Source organism: Myxocyprinus asiaticus, chromosome 19 (assembly GCF_019703515.2).
Source record: "Myxocyprinus asiaticus isolate MX2 ecotype Aquarium Trade chromosome 19, UBuf_Myxa_2, whole genome shotgun sequence".
Taxonomy (NCBI): Eukaryota; Metazoa; Chordata; class Actinopteri; order Cypriniformes; family Catostomidae; genus Myxocyprinus; species Myxocyprinus asiaticus.
The window spans coordinates 20,049,988-20,074,549 of NC_059362.1; the positions used below are offsets into that span (position 1 = coordinate 20,049,988).

The 24,562-nt window shown below is 35.8% G+C and overlaps 1 protein-coding gene across 3 annotated transcripts in view; it reads right to left on the bottom strand.

Annotated features, from left to right (window-relative positions):
• The window catches only part of LOC127409798 (sorting nexin-17-like), a 44,408-nt gene that overhangs the window by 17,917 nt on the left and 1,929 nt on the right, over window positions 1-24,562 (bottom strand). For 2 of the 3 annotated variants that reach the window (XM_051644625.1, XM_051644626.1), the window contains exons 2-6: window positions 17,956-18,030; window positions 15,501-15,618; window positions 9,034-9,098; window positions 7,052-7,162; window positions 2,439-2,529 (exon numbers count right to left, since the gene is read on the bottom strand). In XM_051644625.1, the coding sequence (XP_051500585.1) occupies window positions 2,439-2,529; window positions 7,052-7,162; window positions 9,034-9,098; window positions 15,501-15,618; window positions 17,956-18,030 (460 nt within the window). The remainder of the gene's footprint in view (window positions 1-2,438; window positions 2,530-7,051; window positions 7,163-9,033; window positions 9,099-15,500; window positions 15,619-17,955; window positions 18,031-24,562) is intronic. The other variant, XM_051644627.1, reaches the window with a different exon arrangement.

Genomic DNA, 24,562 nt, shown 5'->3' on the forward strand with positions numbered 1-24,562 from the left:
CAGTATCGGCCGATCCCGATCCGATACCAGTGATGTTTTTTTGCATAATCAGTTTAGAATATCTTTGCATTATTGTGTGGAACTAATTGGGAGTACTCTTTAATATGTAAAGAAACACAAACCTCTAACTACACATTATTTCAATATAAATGTATAGCTTATTAAGAAACACTTTATTATTAACTAGTATACTAGATAATGTAGCAGCAAAATTAACAGTAATTCCAGCACAAGTCATCAGTAGAAAAGAAGCATTTTTTTTTGCAAAATTTTTTTCAACTTGCATCTGGACTTTAAAGGATTCAGATCTCTTTTTTGTTCAATTTAGTTGTAAGATATCAGTTCACTTTTCATTCACACAGTTATTTTTTGGAACCCATTCAACTTACATATTGTTATAAATTGTAATAATAATAATAATAATATATTATAATAGTAATATATAGTAATATATCTCAATCGTGCACCTTTAACTTTTAAACCCTCACGCTTTTATTTTGACATTCTGAACTCTCCAGGAAGTCCTGTATGTGTCTGTTTTTTGGCAAGTTCACAGTAGTTTAATTCGCTGCTTATTCAAATTCTGGAAGAAAAAAAAAGCACCTCCAGTGCCATTCTTAATGCATATTATAAGTGAACCGAACTTTTGAGCATCTACATCCGAGATGTTGTTCGTGAGTAGCGCTCAAATATTGCACACTGCGTGAAGGCTAAAAATATCCTCGAGTGTGTGTGTAAACAGAGTAGCGCCATTCACTAACGCGCTGGAGCTGCGCGTGCATTTTATATATTTACTTATTAAACACAGCCTTTTGTGATTCACAGAGCTATCGCACGTCTTTAAGCGGCTTTGAATAAAATGCACGAGTCATATGAACTACTTTAATGGTGTTTTTATGGTTCTTTTATGTCATTTTTGGAGCTTGACAGTAACGAACATGACTAACACACAGTATCGGATTTGGATCGGGCTCGTTGGACCGATACCCGATCCGTCTAAAAGCTTCAGTATCGGAGCCAATACCGATCCAGGTATCGGATCGGTGCATCCCTACCTCTTATGATGAACATGTTTTCAAATAATGAGCTCCAAGTCATTTTGAGTTTTTTTTTTTTTTTTTTTTTAGGCTTAAACATTTTTAAGAAGTAAAAAATGTCATGTGGTGTAACCATCTGGAAAAAAAAGTATTTTTAAAAGATGAAATTCTTGAAAAAATAAAATGTTGGCATGACTAGTACAGAATAAACTTTCATTATCATTTATTTAAAAAAATAAGCAGTGAAGCTGCTAATATCTTAAAAACTTTTATCCACAAAATCAAAGTCATGTGGTATAACCACAGTTTGTTGTCATGTAAAAAAAAAAAAGAAAAACATTATTTTGTCATATGATTAAATATTAATATTTTCCCATTTTCATGAAAAGGCACATTTTGTTCAATTAATTTGGTGTAACCATAAGAAAACTTCTTGAAAAATGTAAAAACTTTATGCAAAATTTATTTATTTTAGATTGAGCTGCATACACTTCAAGGTTCAAGGAAAGTATTTTAATAACTTTTACTTGGTTACATGACATTAAAAATATCATGTTGACATTTCAGAAATTCAAACAATTCTGAAACCAACATGGACTCAAAAATGTAATTTCTACAGACTTGACGCTTGTTTTAAACCTTTGGGCAATCTTATTTCTCAATGATCAATTTACTACATTTTTTACTAAAGAAAATGTGCTTGCCTGTGCAAAACTCGCCGCCATGATGCTAGGGTGTTGTAGATGGTTGCCAATGTTTTTAGCATGTTTCTACGTGGTTGCTAGGGTGTACTGGAAGTTTGCCTACTGGTCTAAGTAAAAAGATCCCACCTCCAAGTGTCTATTATATTCTGGTCCCCTTCAATTCAAGTCTATTGAATTTTTTGCCTGTTTTAGTAAAAAAAAAAAAAAAAAAAAAAAAAAAGATAATTTGATAAAAAAAGTAGTAAAAAACTTTCCTCAACATGTCATATGAATTCAGGCACGAATAATGTCTGTAACACAAACAGTGCAGGATGAGTTACGTGTCAAAGATTAATACTTAAGGTTAGGGGGTTGTTCAAATTCCTAACCCAGAGTATGAGAAATACTAACAGTGACGCTTGCCTGAGCAAACACCACAAATTAAATTAGAGGCCTACAGCAGTGCTGTGTAGCATGCCAAAAACAGCTGCATCGAAGCTTCGTCCACTTGACCTCAGTTTACTTTTGAGAAGAGTGGGCAGCCCTGTAAACAGAACACAGACTTCTCTTTTGAGTAGCATTTAGCCCCAGTCCCTGAGGAAGTATGGTGATGCTCAGATACCATTTACTAACAACCAAGCACTTTTCCAGCTGAAGCCAGCAGGACACATCTTATGATGCCTTAAAAAGGCCAATGAAGGTTAAATGTCATACTCACATGTGCAGCCCCCATCCCCCCTCTCTTGAAGCAGGAAAAGGCTGAAGTATCCAACAAGCTCTTCAGGGAGGTCAAGCTTAGAGGCCACAGCCTGCAGAGGACATTATGCCATCATTAATCCACTCTGCACGTATTATTACCCAAAAATAAATGAACCAACCAGAAGATAGTGAACCATTTTACAAGATCACTAGTAGCATTAATATATTTTTTTTTATACATATTCCTCCTTTCATGATATATGAAATTAAAATCTTTTTGAAAAAGCTTGTATTTTTATCCTTTGCACAAACCTTTAAACCTACTTAAGATATTTTCTTTTAGAGGAGTGTTTTGCTATCAAGTGTTAAACATTGCACAGAAGGAGGTCCCATGATCAGGTTACTCTTCAGTGCATTTATGCCCCGTTTTATGCGAACACTTGACTTTTGCACTTTCATTAGGTGCTAAAGAGCGATTTAGGCCTTCACTATGGTTAGGTAGTACAGCAGAAAGCAGATCTCCAATGGCAGAGTGTGCTGCATATGCCTGCAGGGTGCAGGGTGCATTTTAATGACACACAGAGAGCTCGGATCAGCAATTACTCAAACACAGAGCTGTGTGGTGCACATGGAAAAGCCATGATCCACAACTGAGAGCTCCTCAATGCATCAAAGCCCTTCAGACCCAGGCTCAAACCCAGGTGTTATCCTGATTGCAGAGCAGTTCTCTTTTATTGAACCAAGTATTGTAATACTACACACAAATTTAAGTAAGTATAAGTATGGATATTTATTTTTAGATTTAAATATATATATATATATATATATATATATATATATATATATATAAATTGTCTACATAATGATTATATGAGATACAGATCACTGTAGGGGAGTTCTTTTTACTTGTTAAATCAGAGAAATGGGGTTTATACAGGCATCGCTGAATGAAAATCAAGGACTTTCAATTACTTTTTCCAGCACCAAATTTTCATTTTAAAAGGACTTTACAGAAGTGAGAGAACTGAGCTTTATATGATTACAGAAATGTATATAATTTTCATTTAATTACTACATAACTTCATCTATGAGTGACATAAATAGTATTTAAACGGTAAGTCTGAAGCTTGTAATTACAGTAATTCTGACAAGGCATGAAAGGACCACTAACGAATGCATAAGAGGTAACCGACCAGCAAAAGTAATGCACTACATACTGAATATAATTTGCTTATCCTCATTATTATATTCACATTTTAGCTTTTTAAAAATGTACAAATAGTACAATTAATATTATAACATGCATATATTATAAATGATAAGCTGTCACATAATTTGCACTATTTACAAGTATGCTGCATTGGGTTTACATTAGTTTTTTGGATGAGGGCACATTAATGAAAGAGGAGTTGCATCCGTGCTATGTCTGATTAGAATTAATGTTTATTTTTACTTTTTGATCAACAACTGACTGTAAAGAATAGAAAGGATATTAAAAGTGACGCTATACTATGAAAATGGATTGCACAGATCTCATCTTTGGTGGAAGCAGGTCAAACTAAAGTTTTACACTCTTGTCTATTGAAATCCAACTGTCGCATTACACTGGTCTGTTGAGCCATATGCATTAAAATGGAGAACGAATGTTGTGAAAACAGTCTGTGGTAAAGTTGAACCAAAATCAGAGTTGATACAACACGCACTGAAAAGATGTCCATGCAAAATTTCTTCACCACTACATAATTAAATCACGAGTGATTACTTACATTGTAGAAGTCTGTGTTTCCATATCGAGAACAACACAAAGCACAGACCTTTATTTTTTACCTGCCCCACATGCCACATAAAAAAAATAAAAAATGAGCTGTGGTTGGTCGATTTTCCAGGTATTTCAGTGCTTACATTTCTAAAAGCTAAATTCAAACACTTTAGGCACTTTCAGGACCTTTTGTGAACCATGGAGATATATCCATAAAAACAAGGGAAACTGTATATGTGCTGTTTTTATGTTTTTCTGACCTTGACAACCATATGAGAACACTTCAGTATCTTTACTGCTCAACTTTATAATAACTTTATAATATCACTACATTATCTAATGCTTTTCAGATCATTAGTTGACTTTCATTCAAATATCATGAAAAATTCAATATATCCCTACTGTGCCTTTCATTTCAAGAGCTTTGAGAACATCAAGACAATAAAAGACAAAGCAATACAGCACAACAGTCTGGTTCTGAAAGTAAAATCCCATTCATTTTTTCCACAGGCAAATTGATTATCAATAACTTTTAAACCTTTAAAGACAGACCTACCTCTGTGATTGTTAATCAATAATATATTTTTCTGTTGTATACATCAGTCCAGATTATTTCAACTTTATTTTTTTTAAAATTGTGTTTAATTCACAGCCAACAAAGCACACCAGATGAGCCCAGTAACGACCATCCAATCCCACGGCATGATGTACTGTGAATGATGCAATCGAGTTGGTTTCCCCTACATTCTCAAACTACTTATACATTTGTATATATCTGAAAATTCTGCAAAGCACTTTAAATATATTGCTTCTACACTTATAAACAACAACTTTAAATCAACTGTTTTACACACTGCCTGGACAACAACAACAAAAAAACTTGCATACTCTAATATTTCGTTGGACCGCCTTTAGCTTTGATTACAGAACACATTCGTTGTGGCATTGTGAAGTATGCAATGTCACAACATTTATTTCCATCCAGAGTTGCATACATTTTTGGCCAAGATCTTGTATTGATGATGGGAGAGTCGAACCACTTTGTAAAGTCTTCTCCAGCTCATCCCAAAGACTTTCAGTTGGGATAAGGTCAGGACTTTGTGGTGGCCAATTCATGTGTGAAAATTATTTCTCATACTCCCTGAACCACTCTTTCACAATTTGAGCCCAATGAACATTTTCATTGTCGTCCTGGAATATGCCAGTGCCATCAGGGAAGAAATAAAATCCATTGATGGGATAACCTGGTCATTCAGTACACTCAGGTAGTCAGCTGACTTCATTTTATTTGCCACATAATGTTGCTGAGCCTAGACGTGACCAATTGAAGCAACCCCAGATCATAACCTCCAGAGGCTTGTACAGTGGGCACTATGCATGACGGATGCATCGCTTCATGCACTTCCCGTCTTACCCTGCTGTGCCCATCGCTTTGGAATAGGGTAAATCTGGACTCAGACCACATGACCTTTTTCCATTGCTTCACAGTCCAATCTTTATGCTCCCTAGCAAATTGAAGTAGTTTTTTTCTGATTAGCCTCACTAACAATTGGCTTTCATGTGGCCACACAGCTGTTTAGTCCTAATCCTGAATAATAATTCTCGTCGGGTTGTGCATGTGGAAATGCTCTTAATTTCACTACTAAATATAGCCGTGAGTTCTACTGTCGATTTTTTAAGCTGTGACAACTTCAAGCGTTTTAGTGATCTCCGATCACGATCATTCAAGATCTTTTTCTGACCACATTTTGAAGCTGATGGTTCACCACTATCCTTCCAGGTTTTAATAATGCGTTGGACAGTTATTAACCCAATTCCAGTGATTTCAGCAATCTCATTAGTTGTTTTCTTTGCTTGATGCAGGCCAATAATTTGCCCCTCCTGAAACACAGTAACATCTTTTCCACGACCACGGGATACGTCTTTCGACATGGTTGTTTAAGAAATGAGAAGCTGCGGGGCCTGGGCAGCCTAGCAAGTAAAGACGCTGACTACCACCCCTGAAGTTGCGAGTTCGAATCCAGGGCATGCTGAGTGACTCCTAGGCAACCAAATTGGCCCGGTTGCTAGGAAGGGTAGAGTCACAGGGGTTAACCTCCTCGTGGTCGCCATAATGTGGTTCGCACTCGGTGGGGCGCGTGGCGAGTTGTGTGTGGATGCCGCGGAGAATAGTGGCACACACTATGTCTCCGCGGTAACGCGCTCAACAAGCCACGTGATAAGATTGACGGATTGACGGTCTCAGACGTGGAGGCAACTGAGATTCGTCCTCCACCACCCGAATTGAGGCGAGTCACTACGCCACCACGAGGACTTAGAACGTATTAGGAATTGGGCATTCCAAATTGGGGAGAAAAAAGGGAGAAAACAAAAAAAAAAAGAAATGAGAAGCTACACACTGCATCAGTTAGATTTAAAAGAATTGTTGTCAGCTGAAACATATTAATCACTGCAATAATGATCCAATATGCTCTTAAGTATCTGCTTATTTAAATCCAAACTGCAACTTTTTGGGGGCCAGGTGTGGTATTCTGTTGTTTTTATTGTTATTCTATTTTTTTTTTTTTAAATCAATTACGTCATTCGCAATGGAACTGTAGTTCATTCAATCATGCATGATGTTTTTTAGTCCAATTTTCCCATACTTTTTTGCTTCAAATCATTCAAATTCAAGTCAATCATGCTGTGATTCACCTTGGAGCTGGTTTGTTTGGTTCATGGCTTAGAACTCCTTTATGAAGGATTTAATGCACTCCCTTTGGAAAAAAACTAATGGGAAAAATACTTCCACTACTAAGAGGGCTAAAAAGTGGATGGGCACTGTTGCCCTCTAATGTATGTTTGGAAAGATTCACATAAAACAACATCCTCACCTCAAGAACATCTTCGGTCTGGTCAGATGTGAGGATGTTCACTTTGACCTTCTGACCACTGGACAGGTAGATTTCAAGTTGCACCTCCTCAGTGGGGATCTGCTGGGTTTCCTATGCGAAAAACAAAAGGAAACAGAAATGTTCAGCATTTTAAAGGGATAGTTCACACCATAAATGAAAATTCTCTCACATTTTACTCACCCTCATGCCATCCTAGATGTTTAAGACTTTCTTTCTTCTGAAGAAACCAAACAAAGATTTTTAGAGGAAAATTTTAGCTCTGTAGGTCCATACAATGCAAGTGAATGGGTACCAACATTTTAAAGCTCCAAAAGCACATCAAGGCAGCATAAAAGTAATCCATACAACTCCAGTGGTTTAATCCATATATTCAGAAGTCACATGATAGGTGTAAAACAGATCAATATTTAAGTCCTTTTTTACTATCAATCTCCACTTTCAGATTCTTCTTTTGTTTTGGGCAATATGCATTATTTGTGCATATCATCACCTACTGGACAGGGAAGAGAATTTAGAGTAAAACAGGACTTAAATATTGATCTGTTTCTCACCCACACCTATCATATCGCTTCAGAAGATATGGATTAAACTACTGGAGTAGTATTGATTACTTTAATTCTGCCTTTATGTGCTTTTTGGAGGTTCAAATTGTTGGTCACCATTCACTTGCATTGTATTGACCTACAGAGCTGAAATAATCTTCTAAAAATCTTTGTTTGTGTTCAGCAGAAGAAAAAAAGTCATACAAATCTGGGATGGCATGACAGTGAGTAAATGATGAGAGAATATTCATTTTTGGGTGAACTGTCCCTTTAATAGGATTTGATTAAAGACTTTCGTCCAGTAACAGATCACACCATTTCATGTAGTCCAAGAGTACAGGAAGGGAACAAGTTTTGTGGTCAGAGCAGAGGTTTCATTTCTTGTATATTTTAGCTTAATGTCATGGGGCGTTTTTATTTAGGTTCACATTAATGGTTTGATCTGTGTGAACTGTTTAACTGTACATAGAGTCAAAAGCTAGAGGTGCTTAGAAAGCAGTGGTGTTCTAGACCCACCTTTCTGAAATTCTCATTGGTCAACGAATGCATACGTCAGTGCGTTGCAGCAAAAATGTACATCTTTTTTAAACTGTTGGTCACCTGAAGGAGCATTATTTTCACGTGATGCACCTTCAACGGATTCATAGTGTTCTCTGACGCAGCATAAACTCTATTGTGATGTGCCCTAACTTGCTTTCTGCCAAATGCATAAACGTGAAACATTACAGTGCTGACTAAGCAGCCAACTATTTATGGATGAAAAAAGTGTCACTGTTCTTTCACTGTCCTTCCCTTCATTTTCTGCAAAAATACATCTGTTTTCCCTTTCCTGCATGTTTCATCTCCCACTGAGACGCAGAGTCTTAGAGCAGCAGCTGATCTTTATAAAATTGGAAAATGAAAAAGCAAGGCCAAGTCTAATCTCCTTTTCCGTTCCTGCAGAATGCACTATAATGGGAATCTTCCATTTTTTGGAATCGGTCTAAAAACAGTGATTATTTTTTCAATTATGTTTGGTAACTCTAGAGTCGCAAAAATTAAACACTTCAGGTTTGAAGGAAGTGGAGGAGGAAAACATGGTTTATGACAGATATTAGAGTTTTTGGCAGGCAACTGTATTACTTCTGTTTTTAGCTGTCCTAAACAAAGTGAACACATAAACAGATGTTTTAAATGTTACATATTAAGTAAAAAAAGGCAGGGAAAATGGGAAGGAGATATTTGAACATGGAAAAGAAAACAATCATTCAGTTATAAAAGCATACTCTGAAAAGCTTATATGGATAATCATGCAATGTCATAATTATCAATATAAATAATTTCTTCATTATACTTGTATGTTATCTGAATCTTACGATAGCATCATGTTAGCAAGTTAGCAGCAGTTATTAAATTAATAATAAAAAATAGAATTTCCACCTGTTGAGCTTTTCTCAAAAAGCTGTTGAACATCTCAGTGGATCCCAGAATTGGGTCTTGACGCACTGTGAAGAGACAAAAAAGGGGGTAAAGCTGTTCATTGAAGGTTACAAGAAAATGCTGAACAGTGTTGGGAAGCTTCTTTGAAAATGTAACTTGCCAGGCTACAAGCAAAAGCAACTATAAAGTAGTTATAACAAAACAAAAGTAAACTCTAAAGTTACTTGACTATGTCAAGTTCCAAAAAGTAAGTAGTTTTCACTTATAAAGTATTTAATTCACTGACTGAATTATTCACAAATAGGTACTGCAGTATGTTTATTTAATTTATAAACCAATGTTTATTGATTTTGTTTTTTAAATCTATTTTTTGAAAAAAACAAATAATAATAATAATAACTATATCGTGGTATACATCGTTATCATGATATTTAATTATTTCTATTGTGATACAAAATTTTGGTCATATCACCCATCCCTAGCTTCCTGGATTTCCTTTAAGAATGTTTGTAGAATGATTTTCAGGATGTGTTTGTGTGCCTTGAGGGAACGTTTTTCGAACAACTTTCTCATTCTTGCTAGAGCCAAAATTAGAGCATACATTATGGCCTGGAGATTTCTGATTTACTTGCTAAATATTTCTGAAATATATCATAGGGATGCTCCGATCGATCGTTCACCGATCCGTATCGGCCGATATTTACATCCTATGACTTTATCGGTGATCTGTAATTTGGCTGATCGCTCATGTAGCAAAAGACTCGTTTAAGACTTCAGCAGCACTGTCATGGTATCACAGAGTGTGAGGAATACTGGCATAGTGTTGTAAGACAACAGACTTGATTCAGCAGTTATGAATGATGCAGTGGGAGAGGTATGGCGAATATGAAAAGTTTATGTACTGTACTGTTAATGTGGTGTTTCATACGAGACAAGCAAAGGGAAAACAACGCAAGCTGTGAAACTGTTCTTATTTTCGTTTATGGCGGCATCTTCTCAGTCTCCACCGGGCATAGGCATCTAAGAAATAACGTGAGTTACAAGATGTGGTGTAATTCAAATATCTTTATTAAATATCTCCCGATTTAATGGCATTACCATTAGTAGCACCAGTAGAGTCCAGAAACATGCGCTCTTTCTCCGCTTTCTTTTCATCTCTTGCCCTCATGAGAGAGCGTGTGTTCCCCGCATTAATGTTCAAGCAGCAACAAGTGACAAATTAACTATAATTACAATCATCTAGCTAAATGAAAAGGCATGAAAGGAATTTATAAATATAATAATTCTTTATACAATATTAAGATACCACAATATAATGTATTAAATATAACGCAAAAATAAAATAGATATAAAATGAGCAATAATAATAATTATATGAAATAATGACAATGAATTAATAACCAAAAATGTCACATTAAGTTTAAGTGCACCTATGGGTTACCAGTTTGTCTTCAGTGTAACACCAAGCTTTAATTTTTTATAGGGCTATCTATCATAACATAGAGAATATTTTTTTAGCCTCTACTTTTTTAAAAGTCTTAGTAAAAAAGCTTTTTTAACAAGCCTTTTAAACTTTTTTTGTCAGCAAAAACTAGGCAAAGTGATATTACTGGGAAGATTTATTTAGTTTTAACGCCATGTCAGCAACCAGGCTATTCACATGGCAAACAAAGGTTCACCAATAAATATTTTCAATATTAAATAAGACACTTAAAATTTATACAAGATAAAAACTGTAAAATCTGTTCAGATGGTACTTTTAAAAAAAAATCTATTAAACAAGTCTCTGTATAAAAGCATTGCCTGATAGTTCCAAATGTTTTACAGATCAGTAAAATGTGCTTGATGGTCATAGGGGTTTGGCAAGGTATACAAATGGGAGAATCTTCACCAGTCTGTAAAAACGCATCTGTTAGTCTTGAATGGCCCAGTCAGCATCTGGTAAACAAAATTTGGTCATGCCTAGATTTAAAATTTTGAGAGTAAGTTCTTTGAACCCTGGGGTTTATTTCGTATAATTTATTGCTGTTGCACTCATTCCATTCTGATTGCCACTTACTGGTGATATATGAGTTTATTAATGGTTTGAGGTCAGAGGGTGGTATCAGACATTCCGAGATCTCCAAGTTTAATGCCTCTTTTGCAGCCATATCTGAGTTTTCATTTCCTGCCAGACCAATATGTCCCGGCACCCAACAGAGGATAATGTTGAAATCCTTCTTCTGTAATCGATGTATTTTAGTCAGAATGTTTATGATTATGGGATGATTGGTCTCGATATTACTGGGAAGAGGAAAATTCAATTAATAGTGACAGTGTGCAGAAAGCTTACATATAGCCAGTTATGACAGAGATCTTGATAAAAGGTGAAATGATCGGTATCGGCCGATCAGGTGACAAGATCGGTGATCGTATCGGCTGTAAAAATCCTGATCGGAGCATCCCTAATACATAAAATTGGTGTTCTGTCTTAACTGAACCAATGTTTTTATGTAAAGTCAAAATCATGTTAAGTCAAACTAATCTGGTATACGATGAAGCCTTTCTATTTAAAAATAACACCATGGCTCCCTGACTCAAAATAACCTTAGTTTTAAGGAAAAAATGCTGGAGGCAAACTACACAAACTTTAATGTTTATTTTCACTTTCAATATAGCACACAGGCAAACAACCGCATGAATGACATGACAACACATTTGCGCAAACTAATGAAATATTCGCTCTGAACAGGTTTTGTGTTTGTGGCCATTAATTTTCCATAACCACTTTACTCAGTGATGTAACTGAGTGGAGGCCCAGCCAAGAACAGCTTTCAGACTGTGAGAAAATAAGTTCAACAAGGCTCAGCTTGTTCAATGGAAGTGCCAGTGCTGGAATGGACAAGAGCAAATGGTTCTTGGTGCTGCCATCACCACTGATTTCCCTTTGTGTGTAGAAAACCTCACCCCTAAACTGTTACAAGAAATGCAAGGTAAACACTCAACACTGTACAATATTGGTGGTCCAACAAATTCCACTACATCTCTTATTGAGTGTGCCTGATGTTTTCTCACAGTAATGACTTAGTGGAGAATATTAACAAACTTCATTCTCTTTCAGGAAATGCAGGAATGACTCAAGAGTCAGGCATACAAAACCTCTTATGAGGGGTTGAAGGAATTGTTCAGACAAAGATAAAAAAAATCTGTTGACAATTACTCATTCAAACCTCACATTAAGCTATTGCATGACATCAGAGGAACACATCAATCGTATAGACTAGGGATGCACCAACATTTTTGGCTGATACCGATTTCCATTGAACATGGATTGAATCTGTTGAACGCATGACAGGCCAACATTTTAAAGAGCCACAATGAAAGATAAATAGAAGATAAAAAATAAAGCAATATTAAAAAAAATAACTAAATATCATAGAATGATGACTGATGTGAAAAAAAAAGGTTTTGTCCTTCTAAAGCATTTTTGCACTTTTGTTTTTGCAGTTCAAAACAACAGAACTCACATTTTACATATTTGTACTGTATATAGTAAAACATTACAAACTCATTTTATCAGTGTTTCCCATTAATTACCTAGACTGTGGCGCCCGCCACAGTTTCATAATGAACCGAAAATATTTTCACACTTCTCATAATAATATAAAAGATCTCTAACATTGTGTTTTGTACCATTGCTTCAGCAAAGCATCTCTCACTCCCAGTCAGATGCAGATGCTCAATAGTTCAGTTCACCTATAATATGCATTTTAGGTGCGGAGGTGCATTTTTACCAGAATTTGAATAAGACACTAATTAAACTACTGTGAACTTGCCTACAAACAGGCACATACAGGACTTCCTGGTGAGTTTAGAATGTCAAAATAAAAGCGTGAGGGTTTAAAAAGTGCACGATTTAAATATATTACTGTTGTATTTCAAATTAAAAGTCAATAATAATAATAATAATAATAATATTAATAACAATTTATTATTATTATTATTATTATCATCATTAGTATTTGTTTACAATTTATAACAATACTTAAGTTGAATGGTTTCCAATAAATAACTGTGTGAATGAAAAGTGGACTGTTAAATCTCTACCTTACCTCCAAAAACCCCTCGCACATTCTTATTCATTTCAAAACTGTACACAAAATGTATTGTACCCAATATAAGCGATACTTGATGAAACTCTCATTAAATCCCAACTGCGGTCTGTGTAATACTAATTCTAAAGGTACTTTTTTTGCATATGTTTTGGGATTGTCCGGTCATATCCCATTTCTGGAAACATGTAGTTCAAGTGCTAAACAACATCACAGAGCTGCAGTTTGACCTAGATCCTTGTATCTTGTTGCTCAATGATGTTTCCTCTTATAAGTTCAGTGATGTCTACTAAATTGAACAAAAGATATCTGAATCCTTTAAAGTCCAGATGCAAGTTGAAACATTTTTGAAAAAATAAAATAAAATAAAATAAAATAAATAAAAAGGCAAAAATAAAACACTGGTTTCTTTTCTACTGAAGACTTTTCTACTGTTAATTTTGCTGCTACATTATCCAGTATACGAGTTAATAATAAAGTGTTTCTTAATAAGCTATACATTTATATTGAAATAATGTGTAGTTAGAGGTTTGTGTTTCTTTACATATTAAAGAGTACTCCCAATTAGTTCCACACAATAATGTAAAGATATTCTAAACTGATTATGCAAAAAAACAACACTGGTATCAGCCGATACTTAGATTTCCGATATCGGAATCGGATGAGAAAAAGTGGTATCGGTGCGTCCCTAGGTCAGAGTAGTTTCAGTTCCGTTTTTGAACTGCGTTAAACTCTATCTCATTTACCATGCTTTGTGGGTGTTACCTTTTCACGTGTCATCATCATTCATATCTATACAACCATTGTGTTTATGATTAAATTACTACTAGAGCACAAAATTGTTTACAAGAGCACAAAGTTCTTCATAGAGCTAGCCTCTTAATTTTGCTCTCAAAGTGCACCAGATTGATGCATTTAACTTTAAAATGTAAAACATTTCTGTGGGAAACACTGTATTATGCATATGTTGGGTAATTCCATGGAAATGTCAACCACATCATGGAAAAATACAAAGTTTAAACCAAAGGAACAAAATGCTCTTTTAAGTTCTTTCATGGTATAATAGATAATGGATATTGCTCTCCAGACCGTTACAGGGCGCCGCTTGATAACACAATGTTGGGTAAAGCGCTGACTGAAGTGCTGATTGCAGTTTATTTTTAAACGCAGCATTTCAAGCTTTAGTAACCATACAACCTTAATGGATAGATACCAAATCAATGTCTCAGAAGTCAATGTTTACTGGTTTGAACGCGTTTTGGATGATTTTACGTCCTCGTCATGTATAGGTAAATGCCGCTTTCTCAACTGTCACGTAATGACGGTTCTTCCTTATTAATGTGAGAACGAAAATGATTACAAATTATATGTTCTTACGAGTGCCAACCCTTCTACATACTGTGGCTGTCATTATTTCTGGAATGTGCATTTTAATTCATAGAGTTTTTACAAAGTGTGTGATAATTCATTATTCATATTTTGAATATGACAAGTGTCATCTCCCACAGGCATTATTTATATTTTCATAACGGTGGTTTCATGCTAAAAAACGATTTGCTGATGGTTTAATTTGGTCAATAATGGGCCGATAAATATTGGCGGCCAATACATCAGTGCATCCCTAGTATAGACAAATTTTGTGATACATTTATGGTGCCTTTTTTTTTGTCATTTTGGAGCTTGACAGGCCCAGTCCCTGTTCAATTTCATTATACGGAATAGAGTGGGCCAGAATATTCTACTAAAATTAACCTTTTATGTTCAATGGAAGAAAAAAATTAGGGGGAGTAAATTATGACTACATTTTCATTTTTGGGTGAACTACCCTTTAAGGCTGATCTTGGTCCTGCAAATCAAATCAGTATGCTCTGGCCTGTGATTACATTGACAGTTAAACAGTTGTCTCACCAGAAAATGCATAAATCAACTGGGTCATTCTTCATTTGCAGTAGCAGGTGACCAGCCCATAATTTCACTTCAAATAAGTCAAACAGAAAAAAGCTGTTGTGAAACCAGTATTTCATTCAAATTATTTAAAAACCTAAATGTATTTTGACAAATTTCTGCCACTCCAATTAAAGAATGGCCCAACTAACTCAGCCCAAAATGAAACTTCTTTCATTATCCGTATTTATTCACCCTAAATCGCACATACCTCGCATAACTTTCTTCAGTGAAACATAAAAATAAACAATGTGAAAAATCTTTCCTCGCAGCTTTCTGCCATATAATGAAAGTGAATAATGATTCTGGGCTGTCAAGCTCCAAAAAGTTTTGCATTACACAGAAGAAAGAAGGTCATGGGGTAAATAATAACATCATTTTCATTTTTAATTAACTAGCACTTTAACATGGAACTTTTCAGGTGTTTCTTACCAGCTTGCATGTACTTCTCAAGTTGTTCTCTCCTTTGCTCGACTTCAGCTGGTGTGAGTGTGAAGATCTTCTTTGGAGGGAAAGCTGGCACCACATTATTTCCATATTCTTTCTTTATCTATAAAAAAAATATATATATGAATTGAAGAGGTCAAATACTGAAAACAAAATCTTGTTTGGTTATTTTCAGTGGACAAAACTTAAAGTTGAACAATGACTGCCCTTGGCCTTCTGCTCTTATGCATTATGCTCTGACGTGGATGCTGATTTTGGGTCTCTCAGGCACTGGGCTAATAAATCCGTTTACACTTCAGAGCTTTCAGATCCTCTAAAATTATGCCTGCTGTTGTTCCATCTGTGTCATTGGGATTTTGTTCAATGGCACAATGCAAGACAGATTTGTTTGTATTGTACTGTATTTTTAAGTTTCAGCATTACAAGTAATTACACAAGTTCATAAACATGAACATCAATTTTTTTACAAGAGGTTAGTTTTTCAAATGTGAAACTTTTTAGACTACATCTGTATGAAGGGGCCAAATTTTAAGGGTTAACTGCATCTTCACTCCATGACAACCTCCACAAACTGCATATGATATACTGACTAGGCCCTCAACGCCCTGTTACCTAGCAACAGTGGCTGTGAAACAACACAACATGGTCTGGATAGTGAGATCACTGAACTTTTCTCTTATTCATGAGGAAACATGACTTAGTGGTTATGAAATTGGCAGGTTTTCAGGAAATGTTAGGAAGACTCAACATGCAGATTCATTTTACAAGAAATAAGCTGCATTTTCATTGACTCATTCATACTCGTCAATATTGGCAAATATGCTCACAGCTTTATAACATAAAAAAATTAAAAATAAAATAAATCAAGCGTCGGTTCCTCTCTTCCTAATGAGAATGGAAATTATCCTTTAATAATACATAAAAAAAAATAAATAAAAATGTAACCCGCATCAAACACTAAACAGAACAGAACAAAGTAAACATTCATGTTCAAATCAGAAAACTATTAATTTACCCTTAGTTTTAATTCACATCACAACAATAAACAATCCATTTTCCCTCTACACATTACCAAAAACAATCCTCTTCTATCACTGTGTGCTCTTTGAAAGACTTGCACACTGCAGATGAATTTAAAGTAGGAATGCACCAATTTGAAAATGTACAGACAGTATTTTAAAATGCAGCCTTTTAAGGTTTAGTAATCACACAAGGCAGTATTGCAATTTAAATCTTAATTTAATCAATTATGCCGCATTAAAAGAGATCATACCGATGTCTCAGAAGTCAAAGTCTGCTGGTTTCAAAGCGTTTTGGATGGTTTCCTTCATCATGTAGCCTATAGGTAAGTGCCGCTTTCGCAACTATGGCGAGGGTTTTTTCCACATTAATGTGAGAACGAGAAAGAATAAAAATTAAATATTACATTTTCTTAGGAGTGCCAACCCTTCTATATATTGTGGCTATTATCTTTTCTGAATTGTGAATTCACAGAGTTTTTACAAAGTGTGTTATTAATGAATTATAATGAATTTTATCATTTTATCATGCTTATAACCGAAATGCTGATGGTTTTAACTTGGTCAATAATTAGCAGATAAATATCGGTGCATCCCTGACTTAAAGGCAGATTATTTAGATGACGTGAGAAATGAGGCAAGCTATCTTTAATCACTGTTTTTGTATGTATCTCTCCTTATAAACAATGCAACTTTGTCATTTATGTGAAGAGACTGTGCCTGTCCTGGATTTGAATAACATATAAAAAATAATGAAATTAGGCTGCACACTTCTCGTTCTTCCTACTGCACAATAGACACATTAAATCATCACAGGTAAAAAAAGCAAAACACTTGATGACACAATAGTTATTTCACTTCAGTTATATCAAATCCAAACTTAATATAATAATGAAAAGTCAGATATGAAATAGGAGCAGTGCATCACAGTGAATCACTGTAGATATTTGAATCTGAATGTCACAGATAAGATATTTGAATGGCTCTCCATCCAAAGGCGCTCAAGGTCACTTCAGATATTCACAGTTACTCTCACTTTAATTTTGTTCCAATAATCTTTCAAACTCATACAGAAAATAATTTCTTCAATTTCAGTGAAGCGTTATATTTCTGAGAATGTACTTTGCAATCTTGGACAGATTGGGTCTCTCTCTCTCTCAGACTGTGTCCACAGCATTAACTGATTTATTTTATAGTCAGTGATTCTTTTTTTGGGGGGTGGTGGGGGTGGGGGGGGAAAAGCTACCCAGGCCCCACATAGTCAGTGATTCTTAACTAGTTGTTTAAATATTGCATATGGTAACAAATTGCTCTTCATGTGCCAGTATTTAAATGCAAAACTTGCTGCAGTTTAAAATTCCTCCAAAAAAGACAGCACTTTCTAAAATGAAGGAATGCTCCAAGATGTAAATGTGGTTCACCTGTTCATGCAGACCCAGGAGTTGGCTGTAACGTACCCGACAATGCAAGACACCATTGACATGGATATTGTAAGCCTGAAAAAAAAAAAAACACACAAAAACAAAAACAAAAAAACACAATCAGCCTTTATAGACAGGCATAATAAACAGATATACAGTATACGCACAACTCAAAACATAATGCAAAGTGGTACAATGATATGTGTTTTTTAATGGCCAATATAATGTCAATATAGCCTATATAAAATGTAATAAAGATGTAGGCTAAACAAAATTGCATGTGATTGAACAATTATTAAACATCATTTGTATTCAAAATTCACCAAAAATATTTGAAAACAGACCATATGGTATTGGTAGATTTCAGAAATGACACTACATATGCGGAAACCAGCCAAGTGGACAAAGTTATCGGCCAATGGCAATAATCTCAAAATGACCATATATCATCCGATTAATCAGCCTTGCCGATATATTAGTCTATCACCAGGTCTTGCATTAATATATATATATAGAGATGGCTTACAATACAGCTTCATGAATAATCTTAAAGGGCCATTAATACAAACAGCCCACTCTTTTTAATAGATTTATAGCTATATTCATTATTTAAAAAGAGCAACTATGATTCTTTTATCACCCAGCATTCATATGTCACAAGGTTGGGGAAACTGGGACAGGTTAATGATTTAAAAGTGGAACAAGTTTTGACATGGAAATCAAACAATGTGCCAATTATTTACAGCCTTCTGGTAAAGGAGAAAAATTATACATCAAAACAGCTTGTTGGACGGCAATATCAAAGAGAGTTTAGGCTCCTGCTCTTGTTTCCGCCACACCACAAAAACAAAAAGAATCTCAAGCTGTTTCCCCTTTACTATTCACCCTGGAAAATACTGCCTTGACTTCTGCATTGAATACATACAATCCGGAAGGCACTACGATCATATTTCAATATGCACTGATTTTTTTTTACCATTTGTTGTAACTAGAATGTGAGCTGCCTGTTTTCCATCTTTTCTAACACAGCATTATTTAGATTTAACTTCCCAACCGTGGTCATTTGGGCACACTGAAATCAAGGGACGCATTTTTGAGCTGTTGTTTAACTTTCTAAACTATTGTTGTATTGAATACATTTAGCACCCCTTTAGTTGTTTGAAGAAAGTTAGATGTTGGTCCAGCATGCTTTGTGCAGTAAAAATAATAGAACACATAATATTTAAATTTCAAAGGGTAAGTGCAAGACCGGAGAATATTATTAACTCAGGCCACATCTACACTAACATGTTTTCGGGTTGAAACTTCACATTATCATTTTCAGAAAATTACGGTACTAGAAAGCTAAAACGTTTCTGAAATGTTCCAGTTTGGATGGGATAAGTACATAAAGCAAAATCAACGCGTTTGCAATCAAAAGCATAAAAGTGACCTCATTGAAACATGTAAAAACATGCATTCTATCAACTAGACAGAAACCAAAACAAGAAGTCTAAAAAGTACATAGATTTGCAAGCAAAACACTTTAGAACAGGAAAACCAAATACAAAGATATTGTTTCGAAGTCTTAGGTGGAGTGGTGGAGACAGTAAAAACATTTCTTTGTGCATTCTTGTGGGCTGTGTGGCCTTTAAAATTTGCAATCAAACCAAGGAAGTTCCGCACACAATACTAAACAGTTGTGACCCAAAAACAATTCACATAGCTTTGCTCCATTTTATAAGCTTGTTGTGTATCATCTTGACTTTCTTTGTAGTACTGTGGCAAACTATAAAATGCTCTTAAATGGACTTCACAGTGGAACTGTTTTATATACTGTATATTCATATAGCCTATAATTAGTCACATGTGATTATATAGTCGCAGGTGAATGTGTATGCCATGACCCAATTATTGACAGCAAGGCATGCAATCTTTGCTACACAGCTCATACATGAGACATCAAAGCAACATGGTCACACGGGAAGTCGGCATGTTGTTTCCGAGAGTTCCACTACCCAAGAATCAGCCACATTATGTCAACTCACTGACAAGTGTCATCTCCCATCAGGCATTTTTTTTTCTTTTCTCCCCAATTTGGTATGCCCAATTCCCAATGCGCTCGTGGTGGCGTAGTGACTCGCCTCAATCCGGGTGGTGGAGGACGAATCTCAGTCCGCGCATCTTATCAAGTGGCTTGTTGAGCGCATTACTGCGGAGACCTAGCGCGTATGGAGGCTCGCGCTATTCTCCGTGGCATCCACGCACAACTCACCACATGCCCCACCGAGAGCGAGAACCACATTATAGCGACCACGAGGAGCTTAACCCAACGTGACTCTAGCCACCCTAACAACCGGGCCAATTGGTTGCTTAGGAAGCCTAACTGGAGTCACCATCAGGCATTTTTTAATCGGCTTAAGCGTGTTTACCTTCCCTTATGGCATGACCAGAAGTGCGTTCCATCACAGCATGGAAGAACCGAGTTCGGATCACGCATTAATACCAGAAAGTAATCACGTTCGCATAATCGGTGATGAGCAAATCGGAGGTTGCATTTAACCCCCTAACATTCCATTTTTACGACGTCGACCGATAGTGGGTTTTGAAAATAAAACATGTGGGGCCTATGAGATAATTCTGATCTAAGACACTCCCATGCCCTTACTCGTCTCTAAATAAAAAATGAAAAAAAGGAAGAATGAGCATGCAAGTCCTCAGGATGTATGAACCATAATACCTTTTCCCTTCTGTTTAAACAGGAAGTCTGACGTTTAAATTGCAACCCCCTTATTTTTGTGGCTCCTCTGCAAAATAAGCATATTCTGTGACATGGATGGCTTCAAAGCATACTACATAGCCCCCTGACTGATACTGAATGAGACTTTACAGTTTAGATGTGAACGTTTCTGAAGAAAACCACCTCCTTTCGTGTGTGAATGCTGAAAGCAACCAGAAACAAAGCACTAATTTTATACTTCTATTCTAAACACTTGTGGTGGCTAAGGGAAATGTTTTAAAGGCTGAATGTGTTTAAATGTAAAAACATTTACAATTATGTAAATCAACGAGCTACATGTCTAGTTATGAAAGAAACAGTTGTATTACACATGATGATCAAGCTGAGGGGAAAAGTGTAAAGTCATCGCTGTTGCCTTGCAGTTCACATCTGGCCACAACGGTTTTGTATTTTAACTCTCAGTGACCTTTAAATACTTACCTATGAAAACTTTTGATGTCACTATCTTTAACACTGACAGTCTGTGACAGAGAAATTCACCCTGAATCACGGTCATAGAAGGACATTTCTTTCCCCGAGTTAGGACTGATTCACATGGATTTTTTTTTTTAAGTTGTAAACTTATTGGAGGTGTTTTAAATGGAATCACTGAATAAGGGGTCAAGCACCATAAGGCCAAAACCCCCCATTAAAATATCAAAAAAGTGGTAGACTTGGGTTATATTCTAAGTCTTCTGGACCTGTAAGATAGCTTTGTGTGAGAAACGGACCACGATTTAAGCCATTTTCAATTATAATGTGAGCTGTTAACTCAAGAACCACTGTGAACGGATCAATGAGGCAGTGAGTTGAACATAACCAGATCAGTCAGATTTGTGAATAATTTATTCAGACTGGTTTTGTGAAATGGATCAATGACTCATTGAAAAAATCTGACTCAAAAGAACTCTTCGTTCATGAATCAGAGAAAGCTACTTTCATCATGTACGTGCACGAATGTGCCAAGGAAAACTAGGGCGGATGTTAAGATTTTAAGTGAATACAGAATTTGTTCCTCGTTTGCACATTAATAACTAATATTGGCATTACATTCATGATGTTAGCCAGAGGGGAACTGGCCCCCACAGTGAGTCTGGTTTCTCCAAAGGTTATTTTTGTACATTAACCAACATCTAATGGAGTTTTGTGTTCCTTGCCACAGTCGCCTTCAGCTTGCTCACTGGGGTTATAAATACAATTATTATTTAATTATTAATTTTTATTCTCAATTTACAATTATATTTAATCAAACTACACAATGATCACTGTAAGACTTTATAGATATTACAGTTTCATTTTCTGTTAATGCATGATTTTCTGTAAAGCTGCTTTGAAACAATGCGTGTTGTGAAAAGCGCTATACAAATAAAAATGACTTTACTTGACAGCCCCAGTTCTCTTTCACTGTCATTTTATGGCAAAGATTGGCCAGTATATTCTCCACAGAACAAAACACCATACAGGTGTGGAACGACATGATGTACATAATTAATTTTTGGGTGAACTATCCCTTTAAGAATACTGAAAGCATCCATATGCCATTGCAAAGTGGAGGCCTTTTTTCAAATAATTCAGTGGCTACGGAGAGCCAACACCATACGCTACACATCTGCACTGCATCTGCAGAAACAAAACCAACTAGCAAGGATTCAGGCAGGTCAGACTTCCAGGACTGTCCTCTAAAGAGAATATGGATGCGCCTTAAATCTTGCCCTGGCGGACCGGACCCTGAATAGGTTTCATCCGGCCCGTGCCTCTAAACGTAGAGAGGTGAATGCTTGGGACGCTCTACAGTGCCAGGCAAGAGCGCCGAAAGCAAACGCCACTCCTGTTATAATTAGCGGAATGCCCCGTGGCCCACCATGGCGGTCACTTGGCCTCTCTTACAACTGAAAGCTGTAGCTGGGCCTGGTGCATCTCAATCAGTTCCCTTGTTCAGTATTGTGTATTGCACTGGTCAGGGAGTCAGCCATTTCTAGAAGTGTCCCAATCGCAAAATTGTTTCAGTGCACTGAAATGTTCGCTCCCTAAAAATGTCCAGAATGCACCTTAAAAACCAGGGAGCATTGTTGCTTACTATAATGTGCATTCCAATAGACCGACAGTGGCCTGCAAAGTGGACTTCACACTGTATTCAGACATCTTAAGTGAGATTTTAATCTGAAGGGAGCATATATGTTCAGTTGAAAGGGCTCTCCAAACAGCATAGGAAATAAGTATACATTGATACATCACTTCACAAGAAGTGGAGAGGAAAATTTAACCACCAGTCATTGCGAACCATCAGAGTACTAATGTAGTGTGGCTAAAATAAATGATCAAATAAAATAAACAAGAGGTTTGAGACTCTGGCGTTTTAATTAAGCCTAATTCACCTCAGGTGTGCACTCTACAGAATACAAGTGGATGTATTATATAAATCTATATGGATGTAATATTATTTATATTATATTTATACGTATTTACAGAGTATATTGTGCCATCTTACTTGAAACCCAAAATCTGTGCGACTCAAGTGTTGTCTGTATTTGATGGCGTTGCAGTGTATTCCAAATGAACTAATTTTGTCAATTCAACAGATATCCCATTATCAGCGAGTTAAGAGCAGTGAACACTGAGTAGGAACCCTATGAATTGGAACGCACATTCTGTTCCCTTATCAAAAATGTCATCAGGTTGTCTGAAGTCTTAAAGTCAGTGCAAATATATATTTTCTCTTTAAAAGAGAATTATCTTTCATCCATAATGTTCACTAAAGAGAAACAATCTTTAAAGGTTCACTCTGTAATTTTTTCCTCATTACAACGTTTAACTCCTAAATAATTAATTGTAATTTTGCAATTTACTGGATGTAGAAAACACGACCACTCACATTAAAATGAAGACTCCAGTCATATCAGTAACATTATAAAATTCTAATGCCATGTCAGAATCACATGACCAGCCGAATACTACTCGCTTAATCTCAGTAACCGTCCTGTTATGACACTTTCACTCACTGACTAAAGTAATCATGGCTGACTGTTAATACTAAATTTCTACAATGGCATCTGAAACTGAAAACTATTGATTTTAAATGATGCTGCATCCAAGCCACTAGATGTCAGTGTAAATCCAAGATGACACAAAGACAAAAGTTACTGAATGCACCTTTAAATATTAAAGTTGTAAGAAAATGATTAAAAACGCACACCTTTATAATTATTTCTTCATTTTTTCATTTAACTTTTATTATAAAACTCTACATTTTAATATCTACAACGAAAACACACGATAGTGTCATTTATACTGAATTGTTGCTGGTTAATACTAGCTGCGTTTAAAAGCGCAGCCTCCTAATGGTTTTGCAGGTAATTGAGTCATAATCCAGCTAACAATTTTTGGTTTCCAGAACGTTCGGGAAACGTTAGTTTTTGGTTCCCAAAACGAACATTCTAATGTTCTCTCTTAGTTAACCAGGAAGGTTTTTTTTTTTTTTCTCTCATTTAAAATCAATAGTTTTCAGTTTCAGATGTCATTGTAGAAATTTTGTATTCACAGTCAGTCATGATTACTGTAATCAATGAGTGAAAGTGTCCAATAACAGGACTGTTACTGAGATTACGCAAGTAGTATTTGGCTGGTCATTTGATTTTAACATGGCAGACCCCATGTGCGGACCCTCTCCATGTAGAATAAAACAGCTTTTATAAGGTTACTGATATGAATGGAGTCTTCATTTTAATATGAGTGGTCATGATTTTCTACATACAGTATACTGCAAAATTACAATTAATTATTTAGGCGTTAAACTTTTTCAATGAGGAAAATAATTACTGAGTACACCTTTAAAGAACGTTCCCCTAACGT